The sequence below is a fragment of the Scyliorhinus torazame genome, chromosome 15 (assembly GCF_047496885.1).
Source record: "Scyliorhinus torazame isolate Kashiwa2021f chromosome 15, sScyTor2.1, whole genome shotgun sequence".
Classification (NCBI taxonomy): Eukaryota; Metazoa; Chordata; class Chondrichthyes; order Carcharhiniformes; family Scyliorhinidae; genus Scyliorhinus; species Scyliorhinus torazame.
The window spans coordinates 88,019,651-88,033,482 of NC_092721.1; the positions used below are offsets into that span (position 1 = coordinate 88,019,651).

General features: G+C 47.5%; 1 protein-coding gene across 2 annotated transcripts in view; it reads left to right on the forward strand.

Moving 5' to 3' along the window:
* Positions 1-13,832, forward strand: part of mtmr2 (myotubularin related protein 2) — a 148,200-nt gene that overhangs the window by 12,368 nt on the left and 122,000 nt on the right. For both annotated transcript variants that reach the window (XM_072476391.1, XM_072476390.1), the window contains exon 2: positions 13,573-13,669. In XM_072476391.1, coding sequence (XP_072332492.1) covers positions 13,573-13,669 — 97 coding nt within the window. The remainder of the gene's footprint in view (positions 1-13,572; positions 13,670-13,832) is intronic.

A 13,832-nucleotide genomic window follows, 5' to 3' on the forward strand; every position in this document is an offset into this window, starting at 1 on the left:
GCGAATGTCTCTCATATCACTGTTGGGACTAGGGCTTTCCGCATTGCTAGGAGGCCCGAATAGGCATTCCAAAACTGGATAAACTGGGCTACTGGGGGATCCCTACGCAACCGATATACTGATTGTGATGGAAGCCTGGGATTTGGAGGTTGGAAGGACTGGTTGATAAATATGGCCATGTATTTAGCAGTGGGCCTGGCCATCGTTAAATGCGTGATGGGTAGAATGCGGGGTGCACTGGAACAGATAGACGCCCGTAGAATCTTGGCTGTTAGGATTCACGAGGGTGCAGCGGATGAGGGGGGGGGGGGGGGGGCTACAACAGGAATTGGAAATGCAGCGACAAATCTTTTTAAATGAGGGGCCGTAGCTATGGATTGAATAGCTAGGTTATCATGCAATGATAAAAGGAGGGAATGACGAAGGTGATATAAAATAGTTACTTTAAAGATATTAGTTACTGTAATGTAGATTATAGGCTGGTCTAATTCATGTTAGTTCACAGACAAAAGATTTCAGAGAGCATGGCAAAGGAGGGGGGGATGGGGTGTTTAGAGTATGAGGAGAAAAGGATGCTGGGTAATAAGAGGCCAGGGGAAGGGATGAGAAGTGAGCCAATTAGGATGTATGGCCAGGTCAGGAGGGGTATAGGATGACCTATGGGAATTGTGTATGTGAAACTTGATGCCATTTGAATGTGTTGGTAGAGATTTCTTTGTTCTACAGAATCACTCGATTCTGGAGACCCAGGAGACAGCTTGCGTTCTGGGTTTTTGTGAAACGAGTCAGACTTGCAAGTCGAATAAAAATAACTAATGCTATGCCTACAAATCCATCTTGAGTTTTATTGAGGCCAGACTGACGGGTAAAGAATTTATTATTTCTCCTAACTGTAAAATTCAAAACCATTATCTACCCATTCAGCAATGTAATGCTCTCTATCTCTGGTCTCTTGCTCCCTCTCTCAGACTGCTCTTTGTCTTTTAAAAGACCAGATCAGCACCATCTTCCTAAATCTCTTACTCGATTGTCAAGTCAAGTACTCTGTCAAGGCTATACTCCACTGAGCTGGCCTCCATGCCACTTACTCTGTGCATTTGCGAAAACCTCCTGTTTTTATACTAGCCAAGTCAGACCCAGCTGACCAGGTAACCAGTTGTAACTAGTCACCTGATTAATTATGTAGCTTCCACTGGTCGCCAGCTTGTTTACCTACCATTGACTAACACTAAAATAAATCACATGCTAATGTTAAAGTTAAATGCAAAACTTGACTGGATTTTAGAAAGTAGAGCCCTTAAATCACTTAGAATTCCACCACTCATCAAATTCCTGAGTTAAGTACTCTGACAAAACTGTACTCCATCGAACTGGCCTCTATGCTGCTAACTCCCTCCAAGAAAACCATTCTTTGGCCTGCCTGAAGCCTGATCTTGCAGTGCAAGGAACTGTCCACGTATGAATGTTGCAGACAGGCATATTCCAAGGGCTACGTGCTGAGAGATGTATTAAAACTTGGGATAGCTGCTCCAAAGGCCCAATGCAGAAAGTCCACAGTTCAAAGCCCTCCTGCTAGAGTACTCTGAGAGGTGGGAACTTGTGCAAAATCCTTTGGGCCACATGTACCAGAAAATGTACGACTTGAAATGTAACCGGAAATTATATCATTAAATCTAACCTGTATTTGTAAATGTAGTGAGACACTGCTACTGATAAATGTGCTGCATTGAAAGTAAAAATTTTAAATCATGAAATAATAGAATGGCAGCCATGTTTAATCTTGCTCTAATGCTAATGCTCTATGATCCTTGCTGAAGGATCATACAAAACAATTTGTTACACAACACCATCAGACGTGAAGAGTAAGAACAACAGATTGATCAAGGAGCACTAAAACCTATCCCTGGCCATCTCCGTCAACTAATTTACTTGGTCAGAATTGAGCAATTAAAATTGGAAGTAAGAAGATCTAGGTGGTTAACTAACCAATCAAGAATGTGGCTGGGCTGATTGACACATTGTCCATGGTCATATGGTAGATCAAAGAATTTAATATGTTATTACCGGCTGGATCAGAGAGAGTGGAAGGTGCTGCCGATGGTGAATATTGAAGTTGTTAAGAATAGTTTTCAGGGACTTTGGTGGTGGCATGTAGTGAATAGTCGCACACAAGGTGGCTCTTGCCTAGGGATTTGTTTTTGCCCCTTTTGGCTCAGTTTCTGGGGGGTGTTTGGGGTAAAACTTGAATAATTCGATGGGATGAGGGTCCCACATGAGAAAAATGCCCACACAGTCTAGAGCCAAGAAGCCAGCAAATAAAGAATTGTCGTCCGATTTGAAAGTATTTCAAGACTCATCTGTCGAAAATAACAGAGGCTGCTGCCATGACTCGAGTCACTTCGTTGATGATTGAGATGCTTAGAGGCATCTTGGCAGCAGAATCCAAGAAACAGCGGAAGGCTGCCTCCGAAGATACCCATAGTTCGTTCGGAGCTGGTAAAGGTGCATGCTGCAGTAGTTCAGGGAGTGGAGGCGGCTCTTTTGGACCAGAGTGACCAGATTTTCCCACTAGAGGCTGAGATGGCAATGCTGGCCAGTGTTAACAAAACACTGTGCAAGGTGGATGATTTGGAGAATCACTCCAGGAGGCAGAACCTTAGGATCATGGAGCTGCTGGAGGGAGTTAGAGGGCCTAAATCCGACTGAACATACGTCAAAGATGGTGAGGAGGATGGAGCGTCGTCCGTTCCCCAACTGGATCAAGCCCGCCGGTCATTCCGGCAGAAGCCCCGTTCAGGCGAATCACCATATGCAATCATAATCGGGTTCCACGGTTACCAGGAAAAGGAATGAGTCCTGAGGTAGTCGAAGGAACATCGGGACTGCAAATGGGAGGGCCATGCCATCAGGCTCTATCAGGATGTGGGAGTGGAGCTGGCTTAAAGGTGGGCGGCATTTGCCAAGGCTGCGTTATACAAGAGTGAAATGCAGTTTGTGGTGGTATACCCTGCACGTCTCCGAGTGACTTTTGACTTGAAAACTACTCTTATTATTTTGATACAACAGAAGAGGCTGATGCTTTTTGTGATGAATCATGGGCTGGGGGTGAGTTAGCTGTTATTCGTATGGGGTCTTGTTTTTGGGGAGGACATGTGTTATGGGAATTTGCTGGAGTTTCTTGTTCCAGTATTTCTTTTATAATGTTCTTTTATTTTAAAATATTTTTATTCAAGGTTTTTCAATACGTTTTACCAAACACTCCAAAAATGAAAATAATACAAAGAACACAGGGCAATATGCCAACAAAACAAAACAACTTAACCCTACAAACGATTAACAATTTAACACCCATCTCAAAGCAAAATGGGTCATGCGCCCCTTCCAAAAAGAAAAAGAAATCAGCCCCCCCCCCCGGGTTGCTGCTGCTGACCTCCACCTAACGTTCCGTGAGAAAGCCAAGGAACGGTTGCCACCGCCCAGAGAACCCCTGCAAGGACTCTCGCAAGGCAAACATTATCTTCTCCAACCTAAGAAACCCAGCCATGTCGTTGACCTAAGCCTCTGCGCTTGGGGGCTTCGCGTCCCTCCACATTAACAAGAGCCTTCTCTGGGCTACCAAGGAGGCAAAGGCAAGAACTCTGGCCTCTTTCGACTCCTGCACTCCCAGATCGTCCGATAACCCAAATATCGCTATCCCCCAGCTCGGTTTTACCTGAGTATCCAAGATCTTGGACATAGCCTTTGCGAAGCCCTTCCAAAATTCCGTAAGCGCCGGGCATGTCCAATACATATGGGAGCGGTTTGCTGGGCCCCGAACACCTCACACACCTGTCCTCCACCCCAAAAAACTTACTCATCCTCGCCCCTGTCATATGCGCCCTGTGCACCACTTTAAACTGGATCAGGCTGAGCCTGGCGCAAGATGAGGAGGAATTGACCCTGCCTAGGGTGTCAGCCCACAGTCCCTCATTCAGCTCCTCACCCAGCTCCTCCTCCCTCTTGCCCTTCAGCACCTCCACCGAGGCTTCCTCTGCCTCCTGCAGCTCCTGGTATATCTCTGATGTCTTACCCTCCCTGACCCACACGCCCAAAACCACCCTGTCCTGTATCCTCCGGGCAGGCAGCAGTGGGAATTCCCCTACCTGCTTTCTCACGAACGCCCAAACCTGCATATACCTAAAGGCATTTCCCAGAGGTAACCCAAATTCCTCCTCCAGCGCCCTCAGACTGGCAAAAGTCCCATCGATGAATAGATCCCCCATCCTTTTAATTCCCGCCCGGTGCCATATTAGGAACCCACCATCTATCCTACCTGGAACGAATCTATGGTTATCCCGTATCGGAGCCCAGACTGAGGCCTCTACCTCCCTCCCCCCTATGCCGCCTCCACTGCCCCCAAATCCTCAATGTCGCCGCCACCACCGGGTTTGTGGTATTCCGCGGCAGCGGAAGCGGCAACGGTGCCGTCCCCAGTGCCCCCAGGCTAATAGCTATACAGGACGCCGCCTCTAACCTTTTCCATGCCGCCCCCTCTCCCTCCATTACCCACTACCAAATCATAGACACATTCGCTGCCCAGTAATAGCTGCACAGAAATTGGCCTATAAGAGCCACATTGCAGCGGGTCCTTATCCCGCTTGAGGATAAACGAGATCAAAGCCTGCGACATCGTCGGGGGAAGGATTCCCTTTTCCTTCGCCTCATTAAAGGTTCTCAGTAACAACGGGCCCAACAGCTCTGAGAACTTCCTGTAGAACTCAACCGGGAACCCATCCGGCCCCGGGGCCTTGCCCGCCTGCATACTTCCCAACCCCTTAACTAGCTCCTCCATCTCGATCGGGGCCCCCAAACCCTCTACCTGCCTCTCCTCTACCCTTGGGAACCTCAGTTGGTCCAGGAACTGCCGCATCCCCCCCTCCGGGGGTTCTGACTTGTACAACTTGCTGTAAAAGTACCTAAAGACCTCGTTTATTTGTTTATTTTAGCTGGACTCCACACCGTGTTCCCCCCTCTACCTCTGACTCTCCCAATCTCCCTAGCCGCCTCTCACCTCTGCAGCTGATGCGCCAACATCCGACTCGCTGTCTCCCCATACTCATACACTGCTCCCTGTACCCTCCTCCACTTGGTCTCAGCTTTCCCCATGGTCAGCAAGTCAAACTCCGTTTGGAGGCTCCGGTGCTCCCTCAGCAGCCTCTCCGGGGGATTCCGCGTGTCCCCTATCCACCCTCAGTATCTCCCCAACCAATCTCTCCCTCTCCCTGTGAGCCCTGATTGAAATGAGCTCCCCCCTGACCACTGCCTTCAGTGCCTCCCAGACCACACTCACCGACACCTCCCCATTATCATTGGCCTCCACATATCTTTGGATGCACCCCCGAACCTGCCCACAAACCTCCTCTGCCAGCAGTCCCACATCCATTCGCCACAACGGGCGCTGGCCCCTCTCCTCCCCCAACTCCAGCTCCACCCAGTGCGGGGCGTGATCCGAAATCGCAATGGCCGAATATTCCGCCCTCGGGATCAGTGCCCTGCTTACCACAAAAAAGTCTATTCGCGAGTAGGCCTTGTGCACATGGGAGAAGAAGGAGAACTCCCTCGCCCATGGGCTGGCAAACCTCCACGAATCCACTCCCCCCATCTGGGATCTGACTCAATATCCACTTCATGGACCCTGCATCGTCCCAGTTTGTGGCATACACATTCACCAGCACCACCCTGGATCCCTGCAGCCTGCCACTCACCATCACATATCGACCCCCTTTATCCGCCACAATACCCATCGCCTCAAATGTCACCCGCTTACTCACCAGGATTGCGACCCCCCCCCCCCCCCTGTTTTTCACGTCCAGCCCAGAGTGAAAAACTTACCCCACCCATCCCTTCCTCAGCCTGGTCTGATCCGCGATCTTCAGGTGCGTCTCCTGTAACATGGCTACGTCTGCCTTTAGCCACTTTAAGTGCGCAAACACCCGGGTCCTCTTGACCGGTCCATTCAAGCCCCTCACGTTCCACGTGATCAGCCGGATCAGGGGGACTACCAGCCGCCCCCCCCTGCCGACTAGCCATCTCCTTTTTTAGACCAGCCACATGCCTGCGCCTCCCGCACTCTCCAGCCCCCCAGGCGGAGGCTTCCCGCCCCGACTCGCCCTCTTACCTTCAACTCTCCCTCGGTCAGCACGGCAGCAACCCAGTTCCCCCTCCCCGGCCAAGCAACTGCTTAACCCCCCTGCTCCCTCCATTGCACTCCCGTAAGTCAGCTGACTCCTGCTGACCCCAGCTGCTCCTGCCTCTGTCTCCGATCCCCCTATTGGCTTCCCTCTCGAAGTGTCCAGCCCTCCCCCCACTAAAGTGGGGTGGCCAAAGTCTCCCCCCCCACCCCCCCCCATATAAACCAATGTGGACACCAAGCCAGTACCGTCCCCCGCCTCGGGCCCCGCCCCCCCTTTTCGCGGGAAAAAGCCCATGCTCCCTGCCTGGGCCGACCCCGCCCCCTGTGGCGCAGCTCCTTCTACCTGCAGCCTCACCCCAATCCCCTAATGCCCAGGGCCACAGGCCCACACAACCCCAAGAAAACACGGGGGACAACCCCCCCCTTCCACTCCCCAGGATCCCCCATATCATGCTACAAACCATTAATTTGAGTCCAGCTTCTCATTTTTGATAAAGGTCCACGTCTCATCCGGCGTATCAAAATAGTGGTGACGGTCCTGATACGTGACCCACAGCCGCGCCGGCTGTAACAGCCCAAACTTCACCCCCTTTCCGTGGAGAACCGCCTTGGCCCGGTTGAACCCTGCCCACTTCTTGGCCAGCTCTGCACTCCAGATTTTTTAATGTTCTGATGTGGGATGGGTGAGTTACTTTTTAGATGTTTATGAAAGTTGGATGTGGGCGGGGGACTTGTTGTTGAGGCTGTTTAAAAATACTTATTCCGGGCGAGGGCTGCCCTGCTAGCTGGAAAAGTTAGCTAACGGGAGTGTGGATGTGGGAGTAACCGCAGCTCATTATTTTAGACAATGACCTGAGGGTTTGTTTTGTTGGGGGGTTTTGCGTTTGGGGGTTTTCCCACATTTTGGCTGGTTTTTTTTGGGTGTAGTGAGGTTTGGAGGGGGTTGGGGGAGCAGGGAGGGTTTTCTGATGGTGATTTTGCCTTGTTCTTTGTTTTATTTTCATGGAGGACTTGGCCATCTTGGGTGGGCGCAACGCTTGAACTTTCTAAGGTGCTGTTGGAATATCTCTTTTGGTGGAAATGGCTGACTCGGGTATGGGAAGGGGTGGAAAGACTCCGATTCGGCTGGTCACTCAGATTGTAAAAGGGTTGAACGGCACAGTAAAAAGCTTATTTAAAGAACTTGAATGCTGATGTGGTGTTTCTGCAGAAGACCCATTCGCGGATCAGGGATCAAACATGGTTAAGGAAGGGATGGGTGGGGCAGGTATCCCACTCTGGTTTTGATGGTAGGGCCCGAGGGCTGCAATTCTGATTCAACAAAAGAGGTTTTTTTCAGCTGCAAAGATTATGGCGGACCCGAACAGGAGACACGTGATAGTGGGTCTTTGGCGGGTACCTTGGTGGTCCTAGTGAATGTCTACGCTCCAAATTGGGATGATATGGCTTTGATTCACAAACTACTGGCTTATTCCAGACTTGGACTCATATCAGCTAATTTTCTTTTGCGAGGGGGGCACTTAGATTATCCTCAAATAAACCGATCAAGGCCGTAGACTTTTAATCCAAAAGCCTTGGTGGCTTTTAAGGAACAGATATGGGGGGGGGGGGAGCAGATCCGTGGAGGTTTTTACATCCACGGGATAAGGACTTTTTATTCTTCTCCCATGTACATCAGGTGTATTCTCTGCTTGACATTTTAAAAATTATTTTATCAGAGTTACAAAGCCAGAGCTCAGAGTGTGGACAGGGACAAACCCCTAATCCAGCTCCTTGCCTGCTCCAAAAACCAATTCAAATTGAATCCAATTCATGGTCCGCACAAGACAGACATACCAGATCCAGGCATTACACCTGACCTCACGTTCATCTTAGCCAAAAGGCCAAGAAGGAAAAGTCTCTTCCTCGGGTGAAGAGGGTGGGGTGCTTGGCAATTTATATCTCCAATCATTCTCCACATTTGGTGTTTGAGCCGGGTGTCCCTCTACGCCCGCTGCGGTTGTTGGCAGATAAAGGTTTCTGTGAGCGTATGACCTCCGCCATTGGGGAGTACATTATGTTCAACAAGAGTGATCTCCCCTTCTACGTTGTGGGAAGCCCTCAAGGTGGTCATTAGAGGAAATATTTATTTTAAGTCACACAGGGACAGGAGCGGCAGAGGCTGGAGATCTCCATCCTAGAGGTGGACCGTCAGTACTTGATTGCCCCTAAACTGAAGGCGTTGGCGAGTAGGAAGAAGTTGCAGACGGAATTCGAGCTACTCACAATGGCTAAGGTGGTGGGCCAGATGCGACGCGTGAGGGGGATGTTTTATGAGTACGGGGAGAAGTCACCTTTTAGTGCACCAGCTGAGGCGGCAGGCGGCCGCCGGGCGATTGCGCAGGTAAGGGACTCGGGTGGCAGGTTGACCTCTGCCCCAGTGAGGGTTAATGCAACAAATTAAGAGTTTTATCAAAGTCTGTACAGATGGCGCCCTCCTCCAGAGGAGAGGTTGCCCATGATGCAGTTTTTGGAAGGGTTGTCCTCGGAAGTGGAGAGGGAGCGAAGGGAGGAATTAGAGTCCATGTTGAGTCCTGAGGAGGCTATGAAGTGTATTGGTTTAATGCAGTCAGGTAAAGCTCCGGCCTGAATGGATTCCCCATTGAATTGTAGAAGAAATTTGGAGGGCAGTTGATCCCACTAATATTGGATACGTTTAACGATTCCATGGTACGAGGGGCATTGCCAGCTACATTGCGCAGTTCCTCCATTTCTCGGATTCTGAAGCTAACCCTACAGAGTGTGGGTCATATCGGCAAATTTTGTTGTTAAATACGGATGCCAAGTTGTTGGCTAAAGTGTTGGCAATGCGGTTGGAGTCCTGTCTTCCAGGGGTGATTTGAGAGGAACAGATGGGATTTGTTAAGGGCCAGCAGCTGTCGGCCAACATATGTCGATTAATAAATATTGTCCTATTCCCCTCTCCAGTGCCCGAACCAGAGGTGAGTGTTTCAATGGATGCCGAGAAAGCGTTTGATAAGGTTCAGTAGGGGTACCTATTCGAGATCCTTAGGTGGTTCAGTTTCAAACCAAATTGCATATCTTGGATTTGTTTGTTGTATAGGGCTCCTACCATGAATGACTTGAGCTCGGGCTACTTTCAGTTAGGTAGCGGCCCACTGTCTCCGCTTCTGTTTGCTGGAGCAATCAAATCACTGGCTATTTATTGCATTGAGACCTTCCACAGAGTGGAGGGGATAAAGCAGGGAGGGAGAAAGAGCATATTGTGTCCCTGTATGTAGATGATCTTTTTATCATGGATCCTGTCTCCACGATGGTTGAGATAATGAAGCTACTGAAGAGCTTTGGCTCCTTTTCGGGATACAAGTTAAATCTGGACAAGAGCGAATATTTTTCGGTGAACCCCCCAGTGGGGTGAGCTGACCTGGGGATGTTGCCTTTTCGCCTATCTGGGAATCCGGGTAGCCCATGATTGGGCCTCGCTCCAAAAACTAAATTATTCTAATCTGATGGGTGGGGTTAGAACTGATTTTCAGACTTGGGATAACCTCCCCATGTCATTGGCGGGCATGGTTCAGATGGTTAAAATGAATGTCCTTCCAAGGTTTTTATTTCTTTTTCAGCGCCTCCCCAATTTTCTTCCCAAAATCACTCTTTGCTAGAGTCAATAAATTGATAACTTTAATTTGAGCAGGCAAGACCCTGAGGATTTGCAGCTGTATTTGCAGAGAGAGAGAGACGGTCTGGGGATGCTACTAAGCCTCATGCACACTATTTAAATACAATCACGATTGATGAGATATTTAATTAAAAATGCTTTAACCAACAGTTAAAAGGAGTGAAGATAGTATGTCAACAATTTCTTTAAAGACCAAAATTTAATCTTGAAAAGGTGCTGGGGTGGCTTAAGGACCCAAATTCCATATTGGGGCAGATGATGACGAGCTTTTGTAGGGGTTCTAGTCTGAGAGCCTTGGTAACTGCCTCTCCTGCAAAATTTACCTCAAGCACGGTGGTGGAGTCAATGCTGAGGATTTGGAGACAGTTTAGGCAGCATTTTAAGCTCGGATCCATGTCATTGTTGCCCCTTTTTGTGGGAATCGCTGCTTTCTGTCGGCGGAGTTGGACTCGAGATTTAGGTCCTGTGGGAGGAAGGGACTGAAAAGGTTCGGAGACATTTTTGTGGAGGGTTGTTTTGTTGGATTTGAGGTGCTGTTGGATAAATTCCAACTCCCGAGTCTAATTTATTTAGGTATCTCCAAGTGCATGATTTCCTGAGTAAGGACATCTTGTTACTTTCTCAGACACCTTCACCCTCCCTCATGAATAGTTCCTATCTCTGACCAAAGTGGGTGAGGGAAAAATTTCAGGCATCTATGGGCAGATATTGGCTGCAGAGCAGGTTCCGTTGGATGAGATGAGGTGGAGGTGGGTCTGGTTTTTGAGGGAGGAGTGTGGAGTGAGACTCTACATTGGGTGAACTCAATCTTCTCCTGTACTGGGCTCAGCTTGATTCAGTTCATGGTGGTGCACAGGATGCATCTTACTAGGACGAGGATAAGTTTTTTCTCGGGGGGTGGAAGATATGTGTGATCGGTGTTCTCTGGGACCAGCGAATCATATCCATATATTCTGGTCATGTCTTAAACTTGTGGCTTTTGAGTCTCCTTCTTGAACACCATGTCAGGGATTCTTGATATCAACTGGAGTCGTCTGCTGGGGGCTATTTTCGGGGTCTCGGACTCGCCGATGCTGCAGACGGGGGTGAAGGTGAATGTCCTTGCCTTTGCCTTGTTGCTAGCCCGGAGGCAAGTTCTGCTGGGGTGAAATTCTCCCACTCCGCCCAGCGCCTCATCATCATTGGGTGATCTAATGTATTTCATGTACCTTGAGAAGGTCAAGTACACCATTAGAGGGTCAGTAGAAGGATTTTATTTGAGATGGCAGCCATTCATTTCCCTTTTCAAAGAGTTAGTCACCGCCAGCTGTTGGGGTTGGCGGGGTAATTAGTTATCAGTTGGGGTTTTCTTTATTTTGTTTTAGTTATAGGTGTAAGGGGTGGGGATCGAAAATGATTGAAATGTGTTATTCCTGTACTGTATCTAGATATATTTTGTAGTTATTGTGGACTTATTTTGTAATAAATTCTTTTTAATAAAAATATTTGAAAAAATAATGATTTCAGTAGAGGGACAGTTAGGAATGTCAATTTCTTTTATTTGGCAAAAAAAAGCTTTTTAAAAAAAATTATTGCGGTTCAAAGGAATATTGACACTAGGTAAATTTGGTCGAGTAAGAGAGACTTTTTGATGTTGAAGGTAAAAAAACAACTACCTAACCATTCTCATACCATTTATCAACACTTGGCCCATCGCCTTGTATGCCTTGGCATTGCAAGTTCACATCTAAATACTTCTTAAATGTTATGAGGGTCTCTGCCTCCACCCCATCCCCCTTTTTAGGTGAATTTCAAACTCCCACCACCCTCTGGGTTAAATAAAAAACTTTTCTTCACATCCCCTCTAAACCTCCTGCCCCTTACTTAAATCTATGCCCTGGTCATTGACCCTTCCACCAAGGGGAAACATTTATTCCTGTCTACTCTATCTATGCCCCTCATAATTTTGTACATCTCAATCATGACCCGCCTCGGTCTCCTCTGCTCCAAGGAAAACAATCCAAGTCTATCCAATCTCTCTTCCTAACTAAAACTCTCCTGCCCAGGCAACATCTTGGTAACTCTCCTCTGTACCCTTTCCAGGGCTGTCACATCCCTCCTATAATGTGGATTCCAGAACACACAATACTCTAGCTGTAGCCTAACCAACATTTTATACAGTTCCAGCATACCCTCCCTGCTCTTAAACTCTATGCCTCGGCTAATAAAGGCAAGTATATCATATGCCTTCTTAACCAATGCATCCACCTGCTTTGCTGTCTTAAGGGTCGGGTGTACATGCACACCCAAGATCCCGCTGATCCTCGGTGCTTTCCAAGCTTGCCTTGTTTTTCCTGCCCAGGTTTATCACCTCACATTATCCAGATTGAATTCCATTTGCCACTGATCAGCCCATCTGACCAGCCAGTCTATATTCTCCTGTAAATGAAGGCTATCCACCTCACTATTTACCACTTTTCGTATCATCTACAAACTTACTAATCAACCCTCCTACATTCAAGTCTGAATCATTTATATAAACCACAAACAGCAAGGGCCCCAACACTGATCCCTCGGGACCCCAATGGACACAGACGTACCGTCCAAAAAACATCCTCGACCATCACGCTTCTTGCCACTCAGCCAATTTTGGATCCAATTTGCCAAATTTCCATGGATCCCATGGGCTCTTAACCTTCGTTATCAGTCTCCCATATGGGATCTTATAAAAAGCCTTGCTGAAGTCCAAATAGGCTACGTCAAATGCATTTCCCTCATTTACACACCTGATCCCTTATGAAAAATTCAACAAGCTGGTCAAAACTTAACAAAACCAGCTGACTGTTTATACCTCCAAATGCAGATTAATTCTATCTCTCATGTTTGGGCCATGGTTATAATGAGCTCTGGAGCGGAGTGGTCCTATTAGAACTAAAACTGAGCATCTGTGAGCAATTTAGCGGTGCAACTCCTTCAACTCTTAGCTGATTGAGAATAGGTTTATTAGATGGTAACAGACTTTGCTGGATTTGTTCTACTTTCTGTGAGCTTGATATGAATGGCCAATTTTCTATATTTAGCAGATGCCAGTGTTCCTAATGTACTGTGACAGCTTGTTTAGAAGCACAGCTATTTCTGGAGATTAAGTCTTTATCACGAGGGATGCTGTTAGGGGCTATAGCCGTTGCTAGGTCCTCTGTGACTAATCCTTTCTTGATCTTGCATGTAATTAGCTGAAGACTGGCTTCTGTAATGTTGAGGTCCTCAGGAGGAGTCAAAGAAGGAACAAGTACTTGGTACTTCTGACTGAAGATTTTCTGCCAATGCCTCAGCATTGTCTTTTGCACACATGTGCTGGGCTCTGCCATCAATGAAGATAAAAATATTGATGGAACCATCTCCACCCATTCATTGCTTAATTATCCCCTAACCATTTGCTACTGGATATGGAAGGACTGCAGAACTTTGATTGTTTGCGGAATTAATAAATCATGAACCTTGGATTTCCTTAGCTTTGTCTGATGGATTGCTGCTTCTGTTATTCAGCATTCATGTAATGTTGAGACAGTTGTTCATAGGTTAGTCTATATTGAAGACTGTTGTATTGCAGCTGGTTTATATGCCATTGAAGCAAGGTCAGTTAGAACTGGGGTTTACTTTACACAAGTGAACGATACCATATGAATTTGATCACCTTACTATCTCCTTGCACTTTAACTACTTTTGTCCTTTCTTTCCATAGTGCCTCCTCATCTGTAATTGAGCAAACTGTGCATAAGACTACTGCGGTTATGCCCTCTGATTCTATTTCTCAAACAGATTTTTCTACAGATTTCAGGGTAAGTAGCTATGCATTAAAATGTGTTGCTTTGTCATTGTGATTGAAAAAATATGGACGTGCCAACAAGCTCATTCTATATGCTAGATTAACTGTTATTTGTAGTAGCTCAGCAGTTAAATGATCACAATTCATTTGGAGCATTTAATAAAGAATAACAGAAT